Source organism: Astatotilapia calliptera, chromosome 13 (genome assembly GCF_900246225.1).
Source record: "Astatotilapia calliptera chromosome 13, fAstCal1.2, whole genome shotgun sequence".
NCBI lineage: Eukaryota > Metazoa > Chordata > Actinopteri > Cichliformes > Cichlidae > Astatotilapia > Astatotilapia calliptera.
The window spans coordinates 18,978,162-18,991,721 of NC_039314.1; the positions used below are offsets into that span (position 1 = coordinate 18,978,162).

General features: G+C 39.9%; 1 protein-coding gene across 1 annotated transcript in view; it reads right to left on the reverse strand.

Annotated features, from left to right (window-relative positions):
* Nucleotides 1-5,737: 5,737 nt before the first annotated feature.
* Nucleotides 5,738-13,560, reverse strand: part of bicc1a (BicC family RNA binding protein 1a) — a 55,078-nt gene continuing 47,255 nt past the window's right edge. The window contains exons 12-21 of the mRNA XM_026189768.1: nt 13,350-13,522; nt 13,105-13,246; nt 11,168-11,321; nt 9,841-10,000; nt 9,696-9,735; nt 9,318-9,472; nt 8,966-9,128; nt 8,486-8,649; nt 8,065-8,164; nt 5,738-6,757 (exon numbers count right to left, since the gene is read on the reverse strand). Of these exons, the coding sequence (XP_026045553.1) occupies nt 6,630-6,757; nt 8,065-8,164; nt 8,486-8,649; nt 8,966-9,128; nt 9,318-9,472; nt 9,696-9,735; nt 9,841-10,000; nt 11,168-11,321; nt 13,105-13,246; nt 13,350-13,522 (1,379 nt within the window). The 3' untranslated portion in view covers nt 5,738-6,629. The remainder of the gene's footprint in view (nt 6,758-8,064; nt 8,165-8,485; nt 8,650-8,965; nt 9,129-9,317; nt 9,473-9,695; nt 9,736-9,840; nt 10,001-11,167; nt 11,322-13,104; nt 13,247-13,349; nt 13,523-13,560) is intronic.

The following is a 13,560-nucleotide window of genomic DNA, read 5'->3' on the forward strand; positions in this document are numbered from 1 at the left end:
TGGAGAAATAGCGGGGAGAAAGGTGCAGTGAGAAAACAGATCAAATAGGTGTGAAGATTTTGAAGTGATAAAGAAGGCGGAGCGACCCATATGCAGACGTCTCTATAATTATATTTAATGCCTCTGCATCTTTCGGCATCTCTTACACAGCCGCATACACACAGTCTCAGAGGTCAGTTAAGAGGCAGAATATGGAGTGCATGGGCAGACCATTTTACATTTGCAGAAAACAATACCAAGTCACCACTGTGTGTGTGTGTGTGTGTGTGTCACATCATACCACAAAGACATTTATCTGGCGTTTCAGGGCAGCAAATGAAGCATGTCATTGATTTACAGTGTGAAGTCTGGCCTCGGTGTAGCTGCAGCTTGATTGATAATGGATCTGTGCTTATGCGTTTTCTCCGGGGGCCCAGTTCAATTCCACTTTATCTAAGATTATATGAAATTCAAATGAAGTTCATTTATACGCCGAAAGGCCACAATGAAATCAGGGGAGACCAATTAAAAGCCGGGTCCAAATGTTATTAATAAAGTGAATTAATTGGGTGTGCAATGCAGGATAAGCATGAAGGAAAATAAGCTTATTTGTTTTGCTGGAGAGCTTCGCATGAGGAGGATAAACATGTATAGCTGCAGAGCTAGAGGCTCATTAACTATAGCTTAACACAAAGACTGGAAACAGGGAGGAGCAGCTTTCCTCCCTCTGACTGAAGAAAGAAAAACCCACCTATCATCGTCTATAATGCTCACAAATGCAGTCATATTATTTTGTTAATTTAACCAACTATGCCCATATTTCAAGGCATGATTGTTTTTTGACTTTCACATTATTATGCCAATGTTTCAGCTTGTTAGTTGTCTTTTTATTTCTGTTTGTATGGAATAAAGCGTAAACAAATGAGCATAAATGTGTTGTTTACTGAGGTGCTGCCAAGTGATTGTGCTTTGTTATCAATGCTTTCCAGGAATGACAGTTTACAACCTTTAAGTGAACCAAACTAAAAAAACATAACAGAAATGATATTTGTATAGGACCTTTCAAGACTAATATCACAAAATGCTTTACAACAAAATACTAAAAACTTAAAATGTTCAAAAATAGATTTTTTAAATTGGTGAAAAACAGGAAAACTTTGACAGACCTTCAAAAATCCTGGAGACCTGTTGCTCAAGACCACTTCAAAAAATACAATTTAGTCTGGCTTCTTAAAGCAAAGTAGAAAGAAATGTTCTTGTGACCGTTTTCAACATCGGTGATGCAGATGCTCTGACATACGGGTCACTTTATATGATGGAGAATGAGCTCACAGAAAAAGAGCTAGACTTATCAGGCACCGTGAGCATAATGTCCACTGGATAAGAGCCAGGTATGGTGAGGTAGCAACCGAGTCACAGCTACTCTAATTTACACCTTTCCTGCAGAGGCAAGCTGCCCATGAGAACAATATGTGAAGCTGTGGACTCTGGTCTTTTGACGGGGATGCTGCCAGGATGCTGAATAAATGCAGGGTTGGTTAGTGATAACAAAAAAAAAAAAAATACTTCTTTCTCTGCAATTTAGCTGTCCCTCTCTCACCCTGTCTCTCACAATAGCACATGAAATTGAAATTAGCCACGCTGGGCAAAGGGAATGATTGCCGACTGTGCTGCACACACAACTACCCATAGTGCAATTGAAAAGACTCTGAAATTTTGCAACTACTAGCTTTTCTCTAGAGCTCTAATATCCTTTATGAGATTAAATGTAGGTGAATTTGTTTCTGCCGAATCCAGATACATTCTCTTCATGATGGGACCATTTTCTTAGATAAGACCTAGATTTAATTATAGGTGTGATCCGTTTGTCATGTCAGCAATTGGCAGCAGACAGCAAAAGGAATGTTTTCATAACATCCTTCCTACACATTACCCCGTGAGTTTCTCACTTGTACATACCAGTATTTACATCCCATTCAATATTGTGATGTTATAGAAACCACAGGTGCTTTACAGACCATAGTTCAGTGGCACCACCTGTTAAAGGGCTCATTTGAGATGGATGAGTGACTCCCTCTGTCTATGTGGCAAACAGCTGAACATTAATTTGCTGCCATAATCAGAAGAGAGGCCTGGAGATGGTTTTTTTTTTTTGAGCAATAAAATAAAAACGACTGAAAACCGAATCACTTTCCATATGTCAGGTAAAATACAGCACTTTGGGAATATGCAAACAGCCACAGGCAAACGCATCATTTTCTTTCAAGTTTGAACATTTTCCAAACTAACTTCAAAATTACAGCTATGATATGTATTAGAGGTGGCGAATGACAATGTGCTGTGCTGCAAAGAGTCTCTCACGAATAAAATGCTATTTTTATCATTTCTTTACATTTTATAATCTGTTGCTGAGTAACCATTTTCCACGCTTTACTTGGGAAATGTCATTTTCAGTGACAATACTGCCCCCTTGAGCTTTTCCCTCTGCAAAGCAAAAACAGTTTTTCTAATCTTCTCATATTAACCAAGAAGCATCATCACTGCTGAATTTGTGACCGAGATCTCACAAAAACCCATATTTTATTTCACGGATGTGAACAGTTTTCTGGCAGTTAGTCGTGCAGAAATGTATTATTTGCAGTACTTTCATGCAAAACAAAGAAAATAAATTCTCTCCCCATACTACAGTAGCCTGTTTATAAGGAGAGAAGACAACTTTAAATTTCTTCTCAAGTGTGTCTTGTACTGCAAATCCTCATTGGTCATAGATTCATTTTGTTGGATTAAGCAGATGCTGTGCAGGTTAGACATCATGTAAGCACATTACCCTCAAACTGCAGTATGCAAATGTGTTTTTGAATGTGTCTTTAAACAGACACACCAAGTGATTGCAGAATAGTGCAGAAGGATTACCTTCAATTCAATTTATATAGCTCCAAATCACAACAACAGTCACTTCAGTGAAAGCACTTGGTGACAGTGTGAAGGAAAAACTCCCTTTTAACAGGAAAAATAACTTGAGCAGAACCAGGCTCAGGGAAGGGCAGCCATCTGTCATGCTGGGTGTGAGGAGTGGGAGACTGTGTGGAAGAGAGCCAGAGAATAATTAATGATGTAATGCAAAGTGGTGGATAAACAGAGTGAAAAGAGCTGATCAAAGAAGAAAGACTTGATGCACGATGGGAAGCCCCAATGGGCCTAGACTAATGCAGCATAACCTGAGGGTTCAGCGTCACCTAAACCAGGCCTAACTTTTTTTAGCCTAATTTTAACTAACTTCTGCTGGTCAAAATTACAAATAAAGTATGTATCCAAGGCGGATGAGTAAAACTCCTTTTTGTCAACATAAACCTCTTAATACAAGATAAAGAAGTGCAATTTCTTTATCTTTCTTTATAAGGAAGAAAAATTTTCCCCAAAGCCTTCCAGTGTGCTGGATTGGAGTCTTTGCAAGGTCGATTCTGGCCCTCGGGCTCCACGTTTAACAGCCCTTTTCTAGAAATACTGCACTGATACTGTGCGCCTGGACAGCCTGGTAGCTTCAGACTTGAGAAAGTTTCAAAACTCGACATTTCTGTGTTATGTGGGAAACAAAACCAAAAGGCGCTTTTGTTTGCATACATTTATTACCTTCATAATATCATTTGAATGTTCGAACAAACATTTTTTTTGCCTGCTTGACAGATTCTCTGAAAAGTTTATATCTGTACTACAATACAGTTAGAATAACAACAGCATCAACAGATGCCACAGTGAACAGAGCGTTGACCACATGGCAATGTTTATGCACGAATCCATCTTAGGAATATGGTGCAGAATTGTACGTTTCTCACGCAAAAACAATGACTGTAAAAATGAAAAGTTGTACAAAAGTTATGTTATACATCATTTCCTTAGTGGTTTACATTTACATTATAAATGTACCATTTGATTGCAGTACAAAGATTCCTTCAAATAAATCCCTTTGGGAATATTAATATGACTAATACAACAAATCAAAGACATAATTGTGAAACTATTCAATCAAGGGCAAAGACTAGGCAAGCTAGCAGTAAACCTTTTGACTTGGTGAGTCCCTTTACTGATCTGTGATCAAGCTGCAATAACATGCATCATCAAGGCAATATATATAAATTTGAAACATTCACTTGATGAGACAAGAACCTCTATTGCCCTCCGAGCAAACACATCCAAAAAAAAGTGAAGGATGAAAACAAATGTCTGCTAGGCAGGAACACGAGTCACAGCACTGGGAGAATCAGTGCTCAACATTATTTATCTATTTTCTTTTTAAATGTAGTACCATGTGGAGCAAAAGCAGCTCCGGGTTTCCTTGTAGAATAAAGAATCCCTTTCTACATTAAGCTTTAGCCTTCTTCATCTTCTTTAAGACTTCAAAAAAACAAAACAAAAACAATAAAAAACAAAACAAAAACAAGAATTTACCTGGTTTGCATAAGCAACCATGTCAGAATATCACTTAGTGTAGTGTTACTAACTTGACAACCACATTGAGAATGGCTCAAGTCAGATAGGATAGGATGCGAGATAGGACGGAAAAGTGGTTAAAAATGAGGGTTTTAAATCGCTGTAAATTAAAACAAAAAAGTGATAAATGATCAACTACTTTGAAACGATACGAGGATTGCTGCTGCTGTCTGTCATAATTAAATCTGCTGAGAAACATTTACGCACTTGCAGTGATAATTTTTCAGAAGTGTCTTGTACATACTTTAAGAGTTTATACAGGTCTTGTTCATTTAAACTAAGAATATTACTCAGTCTTAGCTTTTAAACCTACTGTACTGCAAATATAAACAAAAAGGAAAAATGACTTCACAAAGAGGCTTTGAATTGCACTTGAAAAACGCTCTCATCATTGGAAGATGGATGTTCTTGTAGTTTAAATGCTCAGACATATTTTAAGAACATTACACAAAAAAACATTTGAGTTATCCAAAGTTAATGAACTGAACTGGAAAAAAGGATGTTTTCCTTTTCAAAAAACACATGACTGAACATAATCCAGGGCTACAGAGCAAACACAAGCTCTGGTGATAAACACTGCCGCTGCATGCATAATTCTGTTACTTTATTAAACACTGCTTAACCAGGTTTTGGGGATATTAGATTACATGACTGATAGTAGAAAATACCAGATTTTTATTTGTTTTCATCTTAGATCTCGCAGTACTTCTGGTGACCTTAGTTCTCTATTTGTGTCTCGCAGAACTATTAATATGAGACCATGTTGGCTGTGGGAAAACTGGTTCTTTCTGTGATGGCACTTCCTATCTGGAAAGTAAGGTCAGAACAAAATATTAGTGTTCTTAACGAAATTTCTTCCTGCTGAAAAAAAATGAGTTATGGATATTGGCACGTTTCACTATTAAAGGCAAGGCCTTGTTCTGTTAACAGGCCTCCTCTCCTTGCTCTAGCTGAAACTCTAAGCTAACAGAAAGATAAAAAAAAGTTTCAGATACACAGTAGACCAGATTGGGAGATTTAAGGCACATGGAAGGGGCCACAGAGAGGCCATGACTGGCAAAAAAGATAAAACAAAAGACCAAGTACTATAAACACAGAAGAAAAACCACAGAAAATTGCCTGTTGACACAATCAAAGAGGCCTACAAAGCTTTGCCTAACTGTCTCACATCTCTGCTGCTGTCTAATGGCACAGCCATGTTATGGCTCCAGAGACTAAAGGGCAGGAAACAAAACTAAAACTTACAAGCAAACTAATTACAAAAAACAAAACAAAATAATCATAGACACTCATTCATGAAAATATAAAAAAATACATATGTAAACCGATTACCAATAAACATTCCACTCATTTGCCTAAGATGGTAATAAAAACTAAAAAATAAAATCATAATGCAAAATGAATACAAAATACTTATTTTTGTCTCGTCTAGAAAGAGAAACTGATGCTCAACACAAACACTGATCTCGGAGGAATGTCCACCAATCGAAACACTGAAGGAGTCAAAGGTCACAATGAGATTTACTTTGGTTATGTGTTAAAGTTGATCAAGTCACCGCTTAGGTGCGCTGACCTATTATTACTTCATTTGGTGCTGTGCTAATGTCACTGGTTAAGTGCTTACTTTTGGCTTGGTAGAAAATGCATCTGTGCTTTAAGTCAATAAAAAAATGCATAGTTTCATTTCAATCTAAGGAATAAGGCTCTCACAGGCAAAAATCTAGTATTATTAAAGTGCATGTCACTGATACAAGAGCATAATACAAATGCAGGTAGTACCAATGTGTAAAATGATGTACTAATCATTCTGCCTGTTCCCTTGAACAAAAAGTGGACAGAAATACTGGACAGAACCAAAACCACACCCTTCATATATAAATGCTCAACAAGAGACTAGTGGATTTATAAGGCAATAACACTGAACTTCATGTATCTGAGAAATCCCTTTTTTTGTTGTTGTTGGCACTTCAGGTAAAACTATGGCTTTTAAAAAAAAAAGTATTTATAAATGCACTATATGGCAATGCAACTTTGTGAACAGTCTCAATTCAGCTGAAGCTGAAAAAGGGTAAACAACCACTGAAACCTAGACACCACTCTAAGATGCTGGACTCTGGTCTTCTTTATGGACGGTTCTCCGATGACTGGAGCTCTGGAGGCGCCTACCATCGCCCACTGACGCTGGCCATCTCAGCGTGAAACTGGCGGGAGAGGCGGCCGCTTGCCCCCCCTTCCAGGAAGGAGGACCTGATGGGTGGCTCAAATAGTTTCCTCCGGTTCTTGTTTAGTTCTGTGGGCAGGAAAAAAAAAAAGATAACCGCAAAACATCAGGAGCAGCAAAGGTGATACAAACATAGTGTTTAATGTGGGGTAACTTCCATTGTTGCGATGGGAATTGCAGCAAATCAAAGTAAAAATAAATAAAACCGTGGAGAATGTTGCCATGTCTCTGCAGCCTTCACTGATCTACAGTGACAAGAAAATTGGATTCAAAGCACTACAGAATTGCTCAGATCAACAAAACCCCTCTTTGTGTCCATCTGTTTTTACACAGCAGTTTGGACAAAATGATTTCATAAAAATGTCTCAAGAACACCCTGGCATCTCTCAGTTATTCATACGATAGCCGCAGTCTGTCGGTGCCAGCATAAACCTTCAGTATGATTACTGGAGGCAGGCAGCTCGCTCCAGCAGCTCTTTTTACTGGCACACCAGCAGGAAGTTAAAACCTGGATTGCCTTGACTGGTATTCTATCTTTTTATGAGAAGCAAAAACACAGAAAGACAGACAGATGCGCAATATGCAGTTTTCAAGCTCTAGAGTCGGTCAGCGGAGATGAAAGTTGACCTCGACTTGGCTGAGGCGACAGGCAGCAAAACCGATCCTGGCCTTGGATCCCTCTGCTTCCTTAATAATCATAGTGCTGACCTCGACATTTCCCCTCATTGCCCTCGCTGTCAACCCTGACTCTGGTCAGACGTTTGTGAACTGAACATTTAAACAATAACCATGACAGGAAGCTCATGATCCCAACACAGACATGATTAACTCGTGCAGGCTATTATAATGTCAGTAATGAAGTGTGACACCCACCACATTCACATTAGATCAAGTGTAACAACAGGGAAGAGTCTGCATCAGCATGAGACAGGCAGCTGGAGCAGCTGGGAAAATACCGAAACACTCATCAGAGAAGAATTTGCTTGAATCCCATTTATTGCTGCTGCTGCAAATTACTGCAGCATGTCCTCTCAGAAATCTGACCAGTTTAACTTCTATTCTGGCTTGCTGACAACAAGAACCACCTATGAACTTTGAGATATGAACTTATTATTTATCTTTTGGACTGCTGGGATCCACTCAGACAAAACAATAAACATAAAAAAAAAAACATTAATGAAACTGCCTTCAGCAAAGGTGAGCTGGCAGAATGAAGCTCGTGCTGGTACGAGTGATTATCGGCACAGGAAAAGACCAACGTGGGTATCTCTGCGTTGTTATGCAAATGTTTTATTTGCAGTGTCATGCAGCTGACAGCACAGAGAAAGATAAAATGCAACAAGAGAATGCTCTTTCTGAATTTTTTTTTTCCATACCCGAGATAGCGAGCAGCATTTTCCTACGGGCACCAAAGGTGGTGATTCCCAGTTCCTTCAGGTCCTGGTCTGTGAGTGTCAGGAATGTCTGGAGGTCAATCTAGAAGCAGCAACGAGCCAGTTTAACAACCTTAATCTAGAAAAGATCTTCAAACATAAATGTCAAGACTAATGGTCATGTACATAATATCCTCCCTGCCATGCAAGCAGTAATATTTGATGTACGAATGCAATTCTACAGCTTGTTAAGGAAAAATTAATTAAACTATGAATGTAACATAGCAACAACAAATAATGACAGGGATATTTCACTTTGGACAGAAGTAATGGTCTGGCACACCCACACGTCCACCCCTACAGTTAAACCAGGGAAGACGATGAAAGCTTGTGCGATAAAAACTTGGTTCAGAATCAGGATTACCTCTTGTTGCTGGAAGACGTCCGTGTACTTCCCCAAGCCCAGTTTGCTGAAAAGCTCGGGCAGGTCTGAGCCTTTCAGAGACGAATTCAGGCTGCAGCCGTTTGTGCCCGTTACTGATGAAATAGAGTCCATGTAGTTGCTGCTGCTGAGGAAATGTTCTGCAGCTACAAGACAGTTTAAAAAGAGACATTTCTTTCATTCAGTCAGGTAATGAAACAATGTTTAACTTAAAGAGATGAAAATTTGGACCATTTTGACTGAGACCATCTGTTCTGCAGATTAACTAGACTGGCAGCTTCACTAGACTTTAACGTGCCAACCCTGAGTGCTATATTGAGTATATTACTCTTACAAGCAAAACCATCAAATTCAGAGGCAAGAGTGCTCACAATGACATTTTAAATCTTTATTTTGTTCTCTTTCATTTCATTGTTAATCAGCATCATTATTTGAAGACAAAAACAACAAAAATTTACTGACCAGATTTGTTCTGTTTCCTCTTTGGACTGCTGACGGCTGAGGCGAACTCTGTGTGGCTTGCTAGGCCGTTGCTGGTGGCGTTCCTCTCACGCCAGTTGTCAGAGTCACTCCCGTTCCCCACGCCTTCCCGGCTGCTGGATCGAGACAACGACAGTGGGGAACCCTGAGGACCAAAAAGAAACAAGTTCAGACTGAATTCTGTACATCCCAATACAGAACACAAACGTCTGTCTACTAAAACAACAGTCAGGCAAATAATGTTTCTTATAATATACACAACATCAGTACATGCTAAGATATTGAACATATTGATCACGATAATGAAAGTTAAACACTTTCATTTCTGTCTGACCTCGTATGTCGTGCTCATGCTGGGTTTGTATGAGACGTGATTGGCTCTCCTTAGCTCCTTGATAGTCTCAGCTGGCATGGACTTTGAGAAGCCCAGACCACTCCAGGTGTTGGTCGGAGTGCGCACCTCAGTCACTACTGGCTTCTTCAACATAGCTGTGCGAATACAGAAAAGCAGTGATGCAAATATGTTTCTATAAAAGAATTATATAATTCTTTTATAGAAACACTAAATATTATATAATTATATAATATTTAGTGTGAAGATGTTTTTGTGGCTAAAGAAATAAATGTAATTTTTTTTAAGGGGACTAAATTATATGTCACACTGCTAATGACACTGATTGCACTATTTGATGGCACAAAAATGTCAACTCACCTTTAGTTGCCAGTAGCTTTTTCTGTTCATAGTCAAAAGCCTGTAAAATTCAACAGATGGTTAAAGCCAATAAAACCATGGCCTCTCTTTCCATGTTAGCTGTGTGTGTGTGTGTGTGTGTGTGTGTGTGTGTGTGTGTGTGTACCTGCATGTTGGCAAAGGAGGTCTGAGGTGCCAATCGGATTCTCTCCCTCTCGTTCAGTTGTGCTGCCCTTTCAGCTGCCCGCTCACTCCCCGGTGCCCTCTTATCTGCCACAGGACTGTCTGATGAGCTGGACTCCGTGTCCGAGAGGAGACAGTCAGAACTGTTGGAATTAAAACAGGCACTGTATCAGTAAATAACCTTTCTTCAGCTCATCCTTTGCTGACGTGATCACTCAGGCAGTTAAAGAGGGCCTTTAGTAACTAGCATCTCCATTATCCCTTTTCCACTAGTATCTACTCAGCTCGACTTGCCTCGGTTTTAAGGATTTTCCATTTTTGGCACCAGGTACTTTTTTAGTACTTACTCAGCCGGGGTTCTAAGAACAAAAAAACCCAACAACACAGCGGTTTAACAAAAAGCGGCTGAGCCTTAACGGCCTCCGTTATTCTATTACGTTTGTGTCGCATACCAATGACATCATGTGACTTTGCTATTACAACCTGAGTCACATAAGGTGCCTGACTCAATTCTAATAGAAAACGACTGAAACCGAGTAAAGCTGAGTCGTGTCTAGCAGCTACTCGTGGAAAAGTGCTCGCTCTCATGAATGCTGATGTATATTCGAATTTGTAGCAGCAGAGTACAGTTTTTGGACTCTAGTAATTTTGCATGAATCACAATTCAACACACAATGCTCCCTTTCATGCAACTTTCTTCTGACTGGCTGTCTCTCTCAAACAAAAAATATGAAGATCAGCTGGGTGGGGTTTCTGTGCTCACACAGCCAGAGCTGCGCACTTGAGATAACCATGTTAAAGATATCTCTTCTGACTGACATCAAACAGAGCCAAACCGCTAAACAGCTAAGCAGTTAAAACAGTCTGAAGCCTGAGCTTTCAGCTCAAAGGGGATTACTTGCACATTTGCAGACCTCATTATTTCAAACTTTGGCCATGTTTGATATTAACATCACAACTGTCAGAGCATCTATACGGAAAAAAACAAGGGAAAGTTGATGGATCCCACTGCACCATTTCAAAAACAGCTGACGTACTGGGATTATTATAAACATAGAGTTAGCCATCATAATAACAATGCTGTCCAGTATAATGTGTATAACGTACCACAGCTGGTTGCTCCAGTTTGGGATAGTCTGTGACTTTATGCATTATTATTGTTTAAAAATAAAAATGATCCCATTGTTTCTGGGCTTATCTTAATGTCTGTAAAGATCAATATTTAAAGAATACTATCAAACTTTAGGAGCATGATCTGTAAAAGAGATGCTAAAAAGTAACAACAGAAGTCATAAATGATTCAGACATACTGTAGATGAGAGTTCTTGGTGCCCTGCAGGAGCTCCACAGCCTGTCGTTTTCCTGATGATGTCTTACATGACGCCAGCATCTGTTTCAACTCACTTCCATTAGCGGAGTGCGAGGGGCTTCTGGGCATGCCCACTTCTACAAATGTGTCAGAGCCTGAAGGAATAAACACGGACAAATGGTGAATATTCTCTTTTTTCTGTGCAGACAAAATACACATAATGACAACAATAGCTGTAATACCTTAGGTTTCATCAATTTCAATTTATACCATAACACAGCCTGCACTCAGAAGTGACTGGGTCATTCAGTATGAATGAGTATGTTTAGCTTGTGAGCATATGTACTGCATGTGTGCATGCATTCAAGTGTGACAGGTCTCACTTGAATTCTAGATTAATTAAAAACACACCAGCTGTGATTATAGTGCTTTTTCATCCGCTTCTCTGCTTTTAACCCGACAAGGACCTGCTCTGTGCAACAGGATGTGCACGTGTGAGTATACATGGGTCGCATACTGTAAAATAATATGATGTCAGCCACTTAAACGAAGTTCTCTGGGGTTTAATGTTTGAACAATATCCCCAGACACCTTCAACTGACACAGCGGAGTTAAGCTGTACGAGGCAAGCCAGCGCAAACACATTCTGGGACACAGGAGGTGGTAAGGGAGGGAGAGGAAAACTTAACTGGACACACCGCGTCGGGGGAGGACAAACTTTAAAAACAGCGGGGAAAAACGAGACGCGTGAGAGTGAAGGTTTGAGGGGAAAACCGCGAGTGTAAGACACAGAGGAAACGAGGGCCTTTCTGAACCGCGAGGAGACCAGCAGTTAATCTGTCTCCGCTCCAGTGAATGTAGTCAGAAAGCGTATGAGGTTAGGAGGACAGTATAGAGAAGTAAAACGTGGGTACAATAAAGGTATTTTCCTCAAAGTGGGTTTAAGGGTTGCATAAATCTCAAGTGGAAAATCCTGATTTGGACATTTATGTTAAGTCTGCAAAGCTAAGGTCCAACAAACCTGAGCTGAAAGTTTTAACAGCTCAAACATTTTGTCAGTCCAAGGCTGTAACAACACATAAATCATAAGACTTTGTTTATTATAAATGACTCACCACAAAAAGTGCGCAGTTGTGAATAAGTGCACACTTTCAAAATGACTTTTTAGCCAAGTTAAATGTTTTAATTAAAAACGGTGAAGATACGAATGAAAAACGTTCATAAAAATCTGTACATCACCTCCAGGCCTTTACATTAAGAAAACCCAGGTGGCCGCATTTGAGCAAGCACTTAGTGACAGTGGGAAGGAAAAACTCCCCTTTAACAGGAAGAAACCCCTGGAAGAACCAGGCTCAGGGAGGGGAGAGGGGCGTTAACTTGAGACAAACCAAACCAATCACATGACCTCCTTGGCAGAGAGAATTAATCTTATATTATTCTCAATAGCCATTTTATATAGTACACAGTCATACACCACTTTGTTAGGTACACCTCTTCAGTTGCTTGTTACTTGTATCACATAACAGCAACTCAATGCATTTAGGTACACATGGTCAAAAGGACCTTAAGAAGTTCAAACTGTTTAAACAATGGTGAAGAAATGTGACTCTAATGATGTGTTACTTACTCCATCTCAAGTGTTTATTGAGAATAGTCTGAGAGAGGAAATAAACAATAAGCAGCAGATCACTGGGTGAAAATGTCTTAATGATGCCAGAGGAAAATGGCCAGGAGTGCTTGGATCTGATCCGAAACAAACAGTAACACCAAAATTGGACAATATGTAATTGGAAAAACTTTGCCTGCTCTGATGAGACTCAATATCTGCTGCAGTATTAAGACGGTAATGTCTGAGTTAGGTGTAAATGTGAAAGCATGGATCCAGCCACAAATCACATGTGTTCAGTGACAAGGACACTGCAATGATTTGAGGAATACCTTCGTCCGGGCTGGACTTGCTTGACCGTGGTTCTGATGGACTGTGGCCACTGGCTTCCTGGACTGAGTCACATGGAGCTGGACTCAAGACATTTTCTGCAATTGACGCCGTTGTTATCCTCCCATACACTGAGCCAGAGTGCTATACATGTGCATGCCCACACAAAAAATAAAAAATAATTATTATCACAGTCATTCAAAACGTAGAGCGAGGTGATACAATATAAAGTTGGTAAGGGCCCAACCTTGACATGTCCATTCAGGGTGCACTCAGGGACCCCGTTGGGCTGCTTGTCTATGGGGGCGAGGCCAGGTGGAGGAGATGGTGTGTTCGGTGTATAACTTGGCACACCGGACAGCAGGATGCTGCTCAGGGTGGCCTGAGTGGCAGGATGCAGCATCAGCTGAGACGAGAAGCCTTAAGTTTCCAAAATATCAAAGTAATAAGAAAAATGT